Raw genomic sequence first — 16,264 nt, 5'->3', positions numbered from 1 at the left:
TGAGCGAATGAACAAGTTACTTCAGTGCTAGGCCCCTGCCTCTGTCGGGCTAAATAAGAAATTTATTTCTTTTGTGAAAACGCTAATGCCAAGAGTTACGTGCAGCTATGCGGAACGAAAACGCTGAAAAGGAGCACCACACATTATTGCATTTCAGGGCATGCATTATGGGATTTATTTTTCTCTACATCCTCGAAATGTCTTCTCTGACAACTATTTTCTGCAGGATATGTGCCGCAGCTTTATCTTTGCGGGCATTAAAAATGTTGCTGGCAAGCCGATGTTCCCACTGATGAAGTTCAAGGTCACTGACCATGTCGGGGTTACGACCCGTACGGGTTCCGAGACGTCGATCGTAACCTCGACATGGTCAGTGACTTTCAAGTTCAACAGTATCACGCCTGACCTGACGAACTTTAGTCGAACCCTCAACTATATTCTCACTGCTGTCTCAGCTGGCACTGTTTTTGTAGTCACTACTCTTATCAATCGCCGGCGTCGAACGAGTGTTCAGGCAGGTCTCGCTCACGCAGACGGACCTGCGAAATATAATCTTTAACTAGAGTCTGCAAGCGGTCCTCCACGTGAAGTTTGGCCTGGCCAGGAATGGAGGCTGCTACAAGGTTTTTAAACGAGCCAATGATTTTTGTCTCGTTTCACCTCCAACATATGGGCAAAGCCGTTCCCCTTAAAATTCAGCTCATGATTCCTGAGATCCCTCTCTAGCCTATTTTCTTCTGTCCATTGTGCTAGAGTTTGTGCTAGGCGCCACCTTTACTAGATTTTGGCTTGTAATTTATTGTACTGCTTCGTTTATTTAGCTGTGTTCAGTGAAATGGCAGACTGTATGGCTGAATGCGTACAAATACTCAGCGGGTGTATTTTTCCGGGCTATTTGCTTGTTACGTTTGTGATTTTTTATGCTTGAAAACGAAAACACGACATTTATGATGAACACAGCATTACTTAGTCAGTCTAATAATGAATTCACTTGCCGACCAGCTTTGCGCCACTTATAATGGCATTATGTAGCTTTACAGGCCGCCACTGGAGTCTGAACCTGGCAACGTGCAACGCTAGAACCTTATCTATTGAGGCTAGTCTATCACTGCTATACTAGGAACTAGCGGGCATTAAATGGAATTAAGAAGCCTTCAAGGAACTTCAGCGTCGTTCACAGTCCCCGCCCTCCATTGCGTCACAGGACTGACCGCCGCCTTGGTCAGTTGCTTTGCAGCCGCTGGGGACTGAGGGCCGAGGGTTAATTGATTTGTTCATAAAAGGTTGTGGCCAAGTACTACACCAGGGTGGAAAAATCCTGTTCTGGTGAGGGAGTGCGCTTGTCGGTTCTTGTCATCGAGATCAGGCCGCACCCCAGACCTGCTTGTGCAATTCCGTCGACACGCTGAGTTTTTTTTTTTTACAAACCCGGTGGAGACTTGCGTGCCACTCGGATCCCAAGCCCAATCCTCTTGCACGTGAGGCGGACGCTGTACCTCTACGCCATAGCTGGCATAGAATCTCTCGCGCCGGACAAGCCGCCATTGGTATCTGCACCTGGCAACGTTAACGCTAGAGCCTTATGTATTGAGGCTAGCCTAGCAGTGCTGTTGGAGGAACTAGCGGGCATTACATGGGATGCCATAGGCCTCAGAGAAATTAGGAGGACCGGTGAGGCGTATACAGTACTAAAGGACGGGCACATACTGCGCTATCGCGGATTAGCCAATAGACGGAAACTAGGTGTGGGATTCCTCATTATTCAGGATATAGCTGGCAATGTAAAGGAGTTCTATAGTATTAACGAGAGAGTGGCAGCTATCGTAATCAGGCTTAATAAGAGGTATAAGCTTAAGGGGGTGCAGGTCTACGCGCCTTCATCCACCCATGATGACCAGACCGTTGAAAATTTTTATGAAGACGTGGAATCGGCAATGAATAAAGTAAAATTACAGTAAACTGTACTGATGAGCGACTTCAATGCGAAGGTAGGCAAGAAGCAGGCTGGCGACCAGGCGGAAGGCGTCTATGGGATAGAGTCAGGCAGGTTCTTGCTAACTCTTCCACGCTCCACCCCGACGAAGCCGGACCACCACGGAATGAATAATACAGGAGAATATATTTACATTATTTACACATATGAGCCAACTTTGCTGCGGTGACACTACTCTGTGGTCGGGATGCGGCCTCTCGTCTCACATCCACCACCCGTCTGTCCAGTTCATCTAGTTCCTCTTTCCCCTCTTCCTGGCCCTCATTTCCAGCTTACTGTCTCTCGTCCTTGCTTCCCCGTTGTTCCCTTTGGTCGGCTCCTTGTGAAGGCATCTTGACTGCTTCCCGGAATCCGACGGTTGTTACGTAGGCGGCGCGCAGACCTTGGTCTTATCGAGCGACGCCCTTCTCCGGAGTATGTCGCAGGGGCCAGCATCTCTGTACCCGGCGCCAACTGCCGCCACCTCGGTCAGTGCATACGGCTGGTTCCGTGGCTCGTAGGACCGGCCCGCGCGCACACACACACCCATGAGGCCCCCGTAACTGCTGTTCGGGGGGAGGGGGGGGGGGTGTCTTTCGTCCGCCGCCGCTGAGCGGCAAGCACACGCAAACACAACGCGCCGGCCGTTTCTTCTGGTTTCGTTCGGGTGCGATAAAGGGCGCGCCCGACAGATAGGTTCTAGGAATAGCAGGGGAGAGTTATTAGTAGAATTCGCAGATAGAATTAATTTACGGATCGTGAATACCTCCTTCTGCAAACGAGATAACAGGAAGTGGACATGAAAGAGCTCCAATGGTGAGACTAAAAATGAAATCGACTACATACCATACGCTCAACCTGTCATCGTTCAGGAAGTGGACGTCACCGGAAAGGTGCGCTGTAGTGACCACCGAATGGTAAGGTCTCGACTTAGCTTAGACTTGAGGAGGGAACCGAAGAAGCTAGTGAAGATCTCCATTCACGAGTTACCGATAAGAGCGAAAATAGAGGAATTCAAGATATCGATGCACAACAGATATTCAGCCTTGACTGAGCAAGACGATCTTAATTTCTATACACAGAACGATAATCCGACAGCTATCATTACGGAGTGCGCAGTATAAGTAGGGGGTACGACGGTTCGAAAGGATACCGGCAAGCTATCTCAGGAGACCAAAAGATCTGATTAAGAACCGCCAAAGCATGAGGGTGTCTAACCCTACAGAGAGGATAGAACTAGCAGAGCTATCGAAGTTAATAAATAAGCGCGTTTGCTAACATAAGGAAGTTTAATATGGAAAAAATCGAGCATGCTTTAAAGAACGCAGGTATCCTGAAAGCGGTGAAGAGAAAACTAGGCATTGGAGAAAATCAGATGTATTCGTTAAGGTACAAGAAGGGCAATGTCATTAACAATATGGGTAAGATAGGGAAAGTATCCGAACAGTTTTACACAAATCTATACAGCAGTGAATGTAATAAGAGCGTTAGATAGAGAGACAGCACTGAAAAGCTATGTGTCATCCATCCAGTAACAAAATAGGAAGTAAAGAAAGCCTTAGGAGCAATGCAAAGGGGAAAAGCAGATGGTGAAGATCAGGTAACAGCAGATCTGTTGAAGGGCGGAGGGGAAAATGTGCTAGAAAAACCAGCCACCCTCTATACGCAATGCATTATGACCTCGGCCGTACCAAAAGCTTAGAAGAACGCCAACATTATCCTGATTCATAAGAAAGGAGACGCGAAGCACTTGAAAAATTACAGACCGCTCAGCTTACTGTCCATTGCCTACAAGGTATTTGCTAAGGTAATCGCTAATAGATTCAGGGCAACCTTAGACATCATTCAACTAAATGTTCAGGCACGCTTTCATAAAGGATATTGTCACCGAAAGCCGGCAAAAAGGGCAGAAGGGAACAACGGGACTAGCCAGGCAGACGCACTCAGCGAACGAACGCACGAGCCGGGGAAGATAAAGAAACCAGTGGGTGCTGTCCCACCACATGGCGGCGCCAGTAAATGGCTAACACTGTGGCAATGCCCCTCCTCTTGGAAAGGGCATCGCCTCGATGCCGCGGAATAACGGAAATCCTGAATACAGTGTGTGGAGCCGGACTTGGCAGAATAAGTCCTAGCTGGCGTGGTAGGGCTGCATACTGGCAACGTGGACGATTTCGGATGCCGCCTGCTGCCTGGAGGAGCGAATTCAGACTCTTGCGGGAGCACTTCGTAGTTAACATCACTAAGTTTGCGCAATACCTCGAAGGGACCCAAGTAGCGGCGCAGAAGTTTTTCGGAGCGACCACGCAGACAGATTGGGGTCCGAACCCAAACTTGTTCTCCAGGATAGTAAAGCACCGCCCGGTGGTGAAGGTTGTAACGCTGAGCGTCGCTTTCCTGCTGGGTACGGGTTCGCTGTCTAGCTAGCTGGCGGGCGGCTTCTGTGTGCCGAACGAACTCTTCAGCGCCAGCGACGGAGGGGCGTGCAACGTCCGGCAGTAACATTGCGTCCAGCATAGTCGTGGCTTCGCGACCGTGCACCAAACGGGACGGCGTGAAGCGCGTCGTCTTGAAAAGCCGTGTTAAAGGCGAACATGACGTAAGGCAAGATCTGGTCCCAGTTCTTACGGTCGGTGTCGACGTACATGGAAAGCATGTCGGCAGTGGTCTTATTGAGACACTCAGTCAGTCCATTTGTTTGAGTATGGTAGGCAGTGGTTCCACGGTGACAGGTGCCACTGAGACGAATAACTTCTTTAGCAAGGGCTGATGTAAAAGCCGTGCCTCGATCAGTTAAAACGACCGCAGGGGCATCGTGACGGAGGGCAATGTTAAAGATGAAAAAGTTCGCAATTTCGGCAGCGGTGCCGCAGGGAAGGGCTTTCTTCTCACAATACCGGGTGAGGTAGTCGGTGGCAACTATAATGTACCTGTTGCCAATGATGATGTGGGAAATGGTCCCAGCAAGTCCATGCCGACCTGGTGGAAAGAGATTAGAGGCGGATCAATGGGCTTCAATAGGCCGGCCGGCTTCACAGGTGGTGTCTTCCGACGTTGCCACTCGCGGCAAGATACAACGTAGTACTGGACAACTGTAGCAAGCCAGTAATACTTCTGCCGTATCCGCGCCAACGTGCGAGAAAGACCGAGGTGGCCGGAAGAAAGGACGTCGTGGCATGCGTGCAGAACTTCGTTGCGAAGCACCATTGGGACCACGAGCAGTTACGGAGTGTTCATGGGACTGTAGTTTCTCTTGTAGAGGATGCCACCCCGCAAGCAGAACGACGATAGCCCGCGTGTGATGAAGCAGGGAGGCGACGAGGTGCGACCTTCGAGGTACTCTATGAGGGGTCGTAGCTCGGCGTCATCTCGCTGTTTTTGAGCAAGGACGGACGTGGTTAAAGCGCAAAGAAAAGAGCGATCGTCTTCAGTGTCAGCAATGGTGTACGAGAGAGAAGCACGGGACAGGCAGTCTGGGTCGCGGTGTTTGTTGCATGACTTGTACACTATGGTAACATCGAATTCTTGCAAGCGGAGACTCCAACGCGCCAGCCACCCCGATGGGTCTTTAATGTTCGCGAGCCAACAAAGCGAGTGGTGATCGCTCACGACTCGAAATGGGCGACCATACAAGTATGGGCGGAATTTCGTTACCGCCCAAACGACAGCAATGCACTCCTTTTCCGTGGTAGAATAATTCGCTTCAGATCGCGACAGTTCGCGGCTTGCATTAGCAATCACGCGCTCAACAACATCTTGCCACTGAACGTGGACGGCACCCAGACCAACGTTGCTGGCATCGGCGTGTAGTTCCTTGTCCGCCTCCTCGTCGAAGTGGCCAAGAATGGCCGTAGTATGGAGGTGGTTCTTGAGGTCGTCGACGGCCGTCTGTTGTTCTTGGGCCCGGATGAAAGGTTGGTCGTCCTTTGTCAAGCTAGTCAGAGGCTTGGCTAGTCGGGAGAAGTCTCGCACAAAACGTCGGTAATAGGCGCAGAGAACCTAAAAAACGGCGCACAGCACACTTATCGGTGGGGGTCGGATACGCAGAGACGGCAGCCGTCTTGTCGGGGTCTGGGCTAACACCTTCAGCGCTCACGACATGGCCCAGAAGTTTCAGCCGTTGAAACGCAAAGTGGCTTTTGAGCGAGAGGCCGGTCGATCGTATGGCCTCCAGTACCGCACTCAAGCGCTTGGGATGCTCGTCGTAGGTGGCAGAAAAAATGACATCATCAAGGTAGACGAGGCAGGATTGCCATTTGAGGCCAACGAGGACAGAGTCCATCATTCGTTGAGAGGTGGCAGGAGCGGAACACAAGCCAAAGGGGAGCACCTTGAACTCGCACAACCCGCCAGGAGTAACGCTGTCTTCTCGCGGTCCCGTTCATCTACCTCAATCCGCCAGTACCCACTGCGGAGGTCAAGAGAAGAAAAGTAGCGGGCATGACGCAGCCGTTCAAAAGAGTCATCGATTCGAGGTAACGGGTAAACGTCGTGTTCGGTAATTTTGTTAAGTCTTCGATAGTCGACACAAAATCTCAGTGTCCCGTCCTTCTTTGCGGCAAGCACAGCAGGCGAAGCCCATGGGCTTGTAGACGGTTGTACGACATCATCCCGGACCGTTTCCTCCACCTGCAGTCGTATCGCTTACCGTTCTCTCGTCGACACTCGAAAAGGTGTTGACGAATAGGCCGCTTCACTGTCATCAACTATGATGCGATGTTTCGTTATGGACGTCTGCCTGACCTTAGAGGGGGTCGCAAAGCAGTCATTAAAAAAGTCAAGGATGGTTTGCAAGCCGCGATGCTGATCAGTGTTCAAAGCAGAGTTCACGACAGCCTTAACTGTTCGACTAGGTCCTTCTGGAGAGGTGTCCCTGGACGTTGACAACGTGCAGTGGGTTGCGAGCTCACTAATTTCATCGAAATAGGCGATGGCTATATTTTTCGCCAAGTGGCGGTATTCGGCGCTGAAGTTCGTAACTAGAAGCTGAGTTAGCTGGTTCTGCAAAGTAACGACACCACGTGCGATGCAGACTTGCTGGCTCAGCAGTAAAGACAAGTTTGCTTCTGCGATGCCGTTGGACGCGCGGGGGTTGTTGCAATCCACCATGACAAATAAGCTGGCACGCGCTGGTAGTGTGACGTGGTCGTTGGACACACGAAAAACGGGTCTTCCTGGAGCACTGTCATCGGCTACGGTGCATGGGGCAGAGAATGTCACGAAGAGCTCGCGGAGGTCGATGACCGCCCCAATTACGCGAAGAAAATCTGGACCGAGGATCAGGTCCTTGGAGCACACAGCCAGCACAGCGAAGCAACCAGTGAAGATGATACCGTGAATCTCAATTCTTGTGGTTCCTACGCCGGGCAGCACCACCAAGTGCCCGCCAGTGGTCCGAATTTGTGTTCCGTACAGGGTTTAAGCACTTTTTGCAAGAGGGTACCAAGACCACGACTCATAACTGAGAAATCTGCGCCGGTATCGACAAAGGCCGTCACATGGTTGTTAGCGAGGACCGGTATTTCGGCTGAGAAAACCTCATTTTCTGGAACGCGCGAAGTGGAGGGTTCCGGAGTAGAGGGTCGAGGTGTTCTTAGAAATGGGGCGTCGAGCAGAGGCTGTTCTGGGTGTCGGAAGGGGGTCGGAGCAGGTGGAAGATCGGATTGAAGGGTCAAGTCTGCGAGCGGAGGATCTTGTTCGAATTGAGGAGCAACGGCGGCCATATCCCCAGAGGTCGCCGTCTTCAGTTTTCCCGGCGTTGACTACTGGACTGCCGGATAGACGGCTGGTGACCTGGGGAAGAGAACCGACGAGGCGACGGCGACCTAGACGGGCGCTGTGGCGAAGGCGCAGGGGGGACGCTGCCCGATAGGTACTGCTCGATGTCACGGGGTCGTTCACCATAGCGTGGCCGGATAAGTCTGGTGAAAACCCTCGCAGGCCCATCCGACGATACGAGCAGTGGCGCATTATATGGCCGGCTTCACCGCAGTGGAAGCACAGGGGCCGGTTTGTTCGATCTGCGCCACACGTGTGCTTTGCTGAGGGGTGGACGTGCGTCGGTGAGGGCAGGCGAAGTCGAAAAGCGTTGGTGCCTTGCAGAAGGAACACGGCAGTGAAACGCCGGTGGTGCTGGCGCAGAGCTGCGCAACACTTCACTGTACGTCATGACATACGGCTCAGGCAGCGGCTGGGGACTGGCCATTGGCTGCACCGCTTGACGGACTTCGTCGCGAATCACACCCGAAATGGCTCCGACACCCGTGTGTTGCTCGACAGGGCGAAGCTTCTGTAACTCCTCGCGCACAATGCTCCTTACAAGCTCACGGAGGGCCTCACTCTCGCTTCCAAGCAGCGGCATGTTGGCGTCCATAGCAGTTATATTCGCCGGACGGCCGTAGTGCGCGAACCTCTGCTGCAAGGTGCGGTCCATGCTCGTCGCCTCCCGAGCAAAGTCAGCCACTTTGCTAGGAGGGTCGCGCACAAGTCATGCGAAAAGCTGCTCTTCCACTCCTCGCATAAGATGACGCCCCTTCTTCGTTTCAGACATGGTAGGATCTGCGCGGTTGAAGAGCCGCGTTATGTCTTCTACGAACATGGCGACGCTCTCATTTGACCGCTGCGCTCCGGACTGCAGGACAACTTCAGCTTGCTTCTTCCGTTCGTTGCTGCCGAAGGTGTCGAGCAAATGTCGCCGGAAGTCTCGCTAGGTGAAGATAGCGGACTCGGGGTTTTAAAACCACGTCTTGGCGGAGTCTTCTAGAGCAAAATCGACATTGCGTAGCTTGCGGTCCTCATCCCACAGGTTAAACGCAGCGACTCGGTCGTAGCTGGCCAACCAGTCTTCCACGTCTTCGAACTTGTCGCCATAAAACGATACGGGAGTGTGAGGCCCATGAAGGAGCAGCGGTGGGGAACTGACGGCATTCTGGTTGGTCTGACTTCCCGCAGTGGACGTCATTGCGCGGGGTGGTGCTGTCAAAGGTCGGAACTCAGGATCTAAGCCTTGCAAGAGGCGGCTTGCCTTGTCGACAGCTGTCCACGGGGTGTAGCTGGGCGTCATCGGAGGCTCCTGGGAGTTATTTGTGGATTGGGAAATCACCCAGCACCTTCACTAAAATTCCACCGAAAGCCGGCAGAAGGGTACACCAGGACACACTCAGCGAACGGACGCACAAGCCGGGGAAGACAAGGAAGACCAGCGGGTGCTTTCCCACAGCATGGCGGTGCCAGTAATTGGCTAACACTGTGGCAATATTCAACAATAGATCACATTCACACTATCAATCAGGTGATAGAGAAATGCGCACAATATTATCAGCCCCTATATATATATATATATATATATATATATATATATATATATATATATATATATATATATATATATATATATATATATATATATATATATATATATATATATATATATATATATATATATATATATATATATGTTACGAACGTAGGTTGCGTTGGCTCCGCAGAATAAAGATTTAAGAGAAGTGGGCACTTCTACAAAGACACTTTTATTTATCGACGTTTCGACCGTGGTGCGGTCTTCTTCAGGACAGTCCTGAAGAAGACCGCACCGCGGTCGAAACGTGGATAAATAAAAGTGTCTTTGTAGAAGTGCCCACTTCTCTTAAATCTATATATATATATATATATATATATATATATATATATATATATATATATATATATATATATATATATATATATATATATATATATATATACTTCATTGATTACGACAAACCATTCGACTAAGTGGAAACCTCAGCTGTCATACATGCATTGCGTAATCAGGGTGTCGAAGAGCCCTATGTGAAAATGCTTGAAGATATCTACAGCAACGGAACTACTATAGTCCTCCATGTAGTCAGCAATAAAATTTCAATAAGGAAGGGCGTCAGGCAAGAAGATACGATGTCGCCTCTGCTTTTCACCGCCTGTTTACAGGAGGTATTTCGAGGCCTGAATTGGGAACAGTTGGGGATAAGAGCTAATCGAGAATGCCTAAATAATCTGCGATTCTCTGATGACATTGGCTTACTGAGTCACTCGCGACATAAATTGCAAACCATGATCAATGATTTAGATAGCCAGAGCAAAACGTTGGGTCTAAAAATTAACGTGCGGAAAACCAAAGTACTATTCAACAACCTAGCAAGGCAACAGCAGTTCACAATTGGAAGCGAGGTGCTGGAAGTTTTAAAGGAAAACGTCTAATTAAGACAGGTAGTGACAGCTGATCCGGATCACGAGAGGGAAATAACTAGAAGGATAAGAATGGGGTGGAGCGCATAAGGCAGGTTCTCCTAGATCATGAATAGCAGCTTTCAAATATTCCTCAAGCGAAAAGTGTATCACAGCTGTATCTTGCCGGTACTCACCTACGGGGCAGAGACGTGGAGGCTAACGAAAAGGGTTCAGTTTAAGTTATGGACAACGCAGCGAGCCATGGAAAGAAAAGTGATAGGTGTAACGTTAAGAGACCAGAAGAGGGCTGAGTGGGTGAGGGAGCAAACGTTGGTTAATGACATCCTAGTCGAAATCAAGGGAAAGAAATAGGCTTGGGCAGGGCATCTGATGCGAAGACAAGACAACCGCTGATCGTTAAGGGTAACGGAGTGGATTCCAAGAGAAGGCAAGCGTAGCAGGGGGCGGCAGGAGGTTAGGTGGGCGGATGAGATTAAGTTCACAGGCACAGGTTGGGCGCACCTGGCAAAGACCGCATGAAATGGAAAGACATGGTAGAGACCTTTGCCCTGCAGTGGGTGTAGTCAGGCTGGTGATTAAGATGACTTTTGGAAAATAATTTAGAATGTCTAAGGAGTTTCCTTGCAAAATAAGCTTTTTGGCTGGTTTTGTGATACTTAAAAGTTTCGCTTTTGGCGACATTTGCTCTTCTACGGGGCCACTTTGGCTACCTGTGGTTGGAGCTATCTAGCAACCTTGTCAGCGATCAATATGGCAGCGCCCAGGTAGCCCTTATTGCAAAGGTGGGGCCCACCTTTTCGACAGTCTGTCAGTGCAGCCAGGAGGTGTTGCTTATGCAATTTCCACTGTAACCTCCCGCTAAATGCCTGAGTATAGCGTACGTGAGCGCTCATACGCTATTCTAAATGTCTCTCATGTCAGTCCATGCCACGCACACACGAATTTGTGTGAGAGGGAATCCAGAATAGGTCGAGAAGATGAAGCGCAGAAGAAGCACGCAAAACGCCGTGTGTTTGCGTGTTTCTTCTCTTGTGTTTGTGCTCCTCTCGCTACCATTGTGAATCAAGAGCAAGATAAACAAGCGCCAATTTTGTCTCGAGGTGTGTTTGGCTTTCTTCGAGGTTGCAACTGGAGATAACACCGCATTTCTTTCGCTGTTAGTGCGGACTGTGGACTGCGGCTACCCATACATCGTCATCCCAAGTACGCATACATGTACGAAAGGTAATTCGGCGTGTGAAGATGTTCAGTATGCTCAGTGCAAGAGTGTTGGTTTCTCACATGAGTAAGATTACTCAGACGTATTGTATTCTGGCCAACCTACAGCCACCAAACTTTAGTGCCGAAATTCCTGACAATGTAGAGGAACGTGGAGATCTCAGGCCGGTCATAGCTTGAAAGAAATGAGCCAAAATAAGTGTTGATCTGAAGAGTTCTAGAAATGCGCGGAATGATTGAGAACAATTTTTCTTCCATTGACGTGAAATATACATCATGCATGCATTCACTGCAATAAACATTGTTTCCACTGTAAACTCAACTTGTTTAATTGCGCTCATATAGCAAGAACACAACACTTTTAGACAAGCAACATAAAATTATGTGGACAGGCTATTATGCGCCAGCATTTCTTCTCGGCAACTCCAGCAGTATTAAAGAAAAAACACTTGAAATGGTGTCATCCATGCTTACATGAATGTAGTCGCCGAGAAATTTTTCATCCCTCTCAACAGTAATGCTCACACTCTGCTTTCTAGAGCACAAAAAACAACTGCGCTTCATCAATATTCAAAAATGAAAGATAATCATCACCTCTGTCTAATATTGGCGACTTTTTCTTAGGGTGAGCTTTTCATTGAAGTCGCCGTGGTGGCTCAGTAGTTATCGCGCTCGGCTGCTGCCCCGAAAGACGCTGTTTCCATCCCAGCCGCGGCGATCGAATTTCGATGGAGGGGAAACGCTAGCGACCTGTGTACTGTGCAATTTCAGTGTACGTTAAAGAACCCCCTTTGTAGAAATTATCCGCAGCCCTACACTACGACGTTCCTCATGAGTCGCTTTGGGTCATTAAACCCCTCAAAGCCACGAAACATTTCCATGTATATAGTGAATTACTATACATAGCTGAATTCCTGATCAGCATCAATAAGCTTTGAGTCATTCAGTGAAAAACGTTCACGTGAGAGGCAGCCCCACCAGATATCTTTTAAAATATTCTTCACCGTTTTTTTTAACCAGACGAAGTTCACATAACAACACACGCTGTTGGTTCCTAGGTGCCATGTCGCAGGGCAGCCGCAGCAGCCGGCAAGTGGCGCGGCGAAAGAGTAGTGACGGGAAAGTTGCCGCCATGGCCTGGATGTGGCTAGTTGTTCCCAAACAGTGGTGCCTCCATACGAGCGTACGAGGCGTATAAGACAGGTGGGGTGGCACGGTGAGTCTTGCGCATACATAGCGGCGTATCGGCAAAGTTTGTTCGCACTCAATGCAAAAGAATAGCTCCGTCGCGCCACGAGCCTCGTGTAACACCGAAGGAGCACAGGTGGCCCAAGTGCAGAAAAGTGTTGCACCACTAGCTGTCTAGCGAAAGTGTCGTCTTTTGGGACAGGCACTGAAGATGGAGATGACCTCGCTTCTTTCCATTCAGTCATTTCGTGGATACCGAGTTCGCGCAATGCGTCTTTGTCCTCATACTCATGCAAGCATACTACTCAAATGTATACGGAATCTACCTTAAAATCGTAGTTAATTGCATAAATCGTTCACTTTTTATGAAAACCATAAAAACAAACCATTATCACGCAATAGCCCTCAATGTTCATGCTGACATATGCAACACCAATATCATCCAATCAGTGCAGGGTTGCAGAACCATTATAAACCAAATTTCGAAGGCGGTCCACAGATGCGAAAGGACCCGTCAAGCGCTGAACGAACGCGGGAAGAAAAAATGACATGTCCTACTCCGAAAGAGCGAGGCTGAGGCCTAAAATGCATTTAGGTGATAAAACATCCGCGCAGATGCTGTAAATTAACTGTACCGACAGGGGCCACCTGTTGTTCTCGCTGGCCGTCGTTCGCGCTACGGCTGCAGACGAAGCATTCTATTCGCACCGATTGCAATTCAGCCGGATACCGGGCAGCATCAGTGCGCCGTCTGTTTCGTGAAAGCTGCCGTGCCATGCGGGGCAAGCGACGCACTCACGGTGGTCGATGTACTCGCAGATGGGGCCCATGCGCCTATGCTTCACCGAGTAGAGCTTAGAGAAGCAGTTGCAGTGCTGCTGCCAGTTGTCCGCGATGCACTTGCTGCTGCACTCTTCGGACTGGACGACGCCGTCTGCGTAGCTGTACTCGCCGCCCTTGCGATCGTACTGGCTGCACATAGTCTCGTACGGGGGCGGCAGTGACAGCACCTCTTGCTGCGCCAGAAGAGAGGGGCGGCATGTGTATACTCTCACGCCGAAGACACGGCGCCCACAACAGAGGCATCGCGGAACAAAAGAAAAACTCTGCACGACACATGGATGCGCACTACTCCAAGAAGTAGTCCCCGACGCTAGAATGATCCATCTCACGTCCAGGTCACTGAGCCTAGTTTTCCACATTCCTGAAATGCTGATCAAGTCTTAACGTCGAAAAACTAGCCCCTCTGTTTCACCAAAATTCTCAACGCTCGTGGCATAAATCACGAAACGCTGGGATATCACTAAAAAAACGTTACTTTTGTAAATCTCCACTCCCGTCAACTTTTCCAAAATCCCTTCATACACGGCAGTGTCGAGGTGTCCGCCCGCTCTATGTCTCCAACTGCACCTTTCTTTCCCTGACAAGTGTTCACGTACAGCTCTTTTCCACAAGTTACACCCTCATACCATCTACGTGATCACCTCTTCGCACACACAATTGATGCATCGCATCGATCATCCTCACCGAATCGGCATTGTGTCATTCAACATATGCTTCTCCCAATCATTACTGCCTTGAAACTCACGAGACTTGAACCAATTTGCCGCAGAATTTGCTGGCGTTAATAAAATAAGACGTGTTTCAGAAAAAACTGGCTAATTTTTTTTATTTTTGCAATTTCTGCATTATATAATCTTGTACTTCTAGCTAACATTTTATATCCAGGTGCTATTTAACTATCAAGAAAGCAACTATATTTTTCACTCCATTTTTTTATGTTTACCACCTTTCCTCTTTAATGCCTGTGGCCCTGAGTGGTATAAGGTCTTAATCACCTATACTGACACTGTCACTCCAAGCGTCACTCACACGGTACGCGACCTCGAATCACGGGAAATGCTCCACCAGACCGCGCAACCAAGCGACAAAAGGGGGAGGCAAGGTTGTTTGGTGCTCAAATTTCGCTGGCCGGATAGAAGAGGAAGAGTTGGGGTTTCGCGGAACAAGCAACTTTGTATATAAGCACCGAGAGCATATGCAGTAGTTACACTTGCCGCATATGTTCACCTACAGCGAGTCATGCCTGAAAGTGACCACAACAGCAACAAGAGCGAGAGGCAAGATCACGTGTTCTTTATTCGGCACCTTTAGGGACATCGATCGAGGAAGCTAGAGTGGCCGTCCCGAAAAAGTGATTCCTAGGAAGCCGCGCACAGCTCCGATAGTCCGACTCAGTGATCGACAATGGTGTTGATCCGGGAGACATGCAGCATTTTCGCCAGTACCGGGAAAGTGGCTCCTTGACACAGACTGATTGTCAGTGCTAAGCGCTATTATCGTAACGACGCACTGTGTCTGTTCGTTACTTAGCCCTAAAGCACGGCGCACGCACCAACAAGCGTCGGCCACACTGACTCTAGATCACCCTCCATCCGGGGCGCACGCCAGGATTTTTCAGGAGAAACAAAGAATGCATGCAGTCGCGCCGCGTTAATGTCACCCGCGCAAATATGCTTGACTCGGATAATGAACGTTTCATGGGGTTCGAAACATTCCAATGGGCCGCAGCTGGCATAGGACAGGGTTGATGGGACAGACATGGGAGAGGCCTTTGCACTCTAATGGGCGTAGTCAGGCTGATGATGATGATGATGATGATGATAATGATGTAGGGGACCTTGGATGCTTGTTGTGTTAATGTTGAGCGTGGTGAAAACAAAACCACAACTATCCCAAACTGATAATTCCGGTCCTGTATTTGAGTGCACGCAACCAGAGGAAGGCAGTGCGAAAGCGCAGATGCCTGAGGGATGATTTTAAGAGTGTTAGCTCTTACTCATCACATTTCCAGATTTCGTGGGGTCGGCTGCCACCTTAACATAACAGCGCCATCTGTGGCAGCACCTACTCATCACGTTCCGAGATTTCGTGTGGTCTCCTACTCCCCTGATATAACGGCGTCATCTTTGGCAGCAACTAGAGATCAGCAGATCTCGCATTGAGACTTGTGCCATCTACAAAAGCACTGTAAAAACAACCACCTGGCGCGTGCAATGTTAACATCACGGTCCAATAAGGTCCATAGAGGTGGAACTATGTGAGTATGATGTCAAGGGACGAAATGGCGGCATAGTTTCGGTTTCTCAGATTCAAGATGACTGCTTTTAAAATTGCATATTCCCACCTATCTCTTTCGTCCTCCCTTAAAAATATCCTATAACGGGTAGGGAAACGGCCCCGTTACGGGACCGCTATATACGTATACCTTCGCTACTGCTAGTGCTATTGCTCTAAGGAAGAATGAAAAGGAAGATGACGTTCTGCTATATATACTCCGACAACAACGGGCCCCATCCTGGGACAGTTGTGTACCGAATTTTGTAGGCAAATAAAATCCTAAGTGTTGTGTTATAGAAATAAAGCCACAATTAAATAATAGGCTAACAGTGTATGCATGCAATTACTAGTTGAAACGTTACCATATCGCACCGAAAGCCGAATTATAGGCTCACCTTGACCCCCAAACAAAGCAAATTCCGTTTGGGATGTATCTTGAGGAGGTGTAACTCGACAATGGGTTGACGTATATCGTAATTTCCCTGAGAGATGGCGCTATGCGGCGATCGCTCCGCTAGGCGGCCCGCGCGCACGCGCAGC

The 16,264-nt window shown here is 49.4% G+C and overlaps 1 protein-coding gene across 1 annotated transcript in view; it reads right to left on the bottom strand.

The window, feature by feature from the left end:
- The window catches only part of LOC144120358 (uncharacterized), a 333,822-nt gene that overhangs the window by 77,991 nt on the left and 239,567 nt on the right, over positions 1–16,264 (bottom strand). Inside the window, exon 16 of the mRNA XM_077652721.1 lies at positions 13,404–13,620. Within this exon, the coding sequence (XP_077508847.1) occupies positions 13,404–13,620 (217 nt within the window). The remainder of the gene's footprint in view (positions 1–13,403; positions 13,621–16,264) is intronic.

Source organism: Amblyomma americanum, chromosome 2 (assembly GCF_052857255.1).
Source record: "Amblyomma americanum isolate KBUSLIRL-KWMA chromosome 2, ASM5285725v1, whole genome shotgun sequence".
Lineage (NCBI taxonomy): Eukaryota > Metazoa > Arthropoda > Arachnida > Ixodida > Ixodidae > Amblyomma > Amblyomma americanum.
Note: the sequence above shows the minus strand (reverse complement) of the source record. Positions and strands in the feature narration are given on the sequence as shown.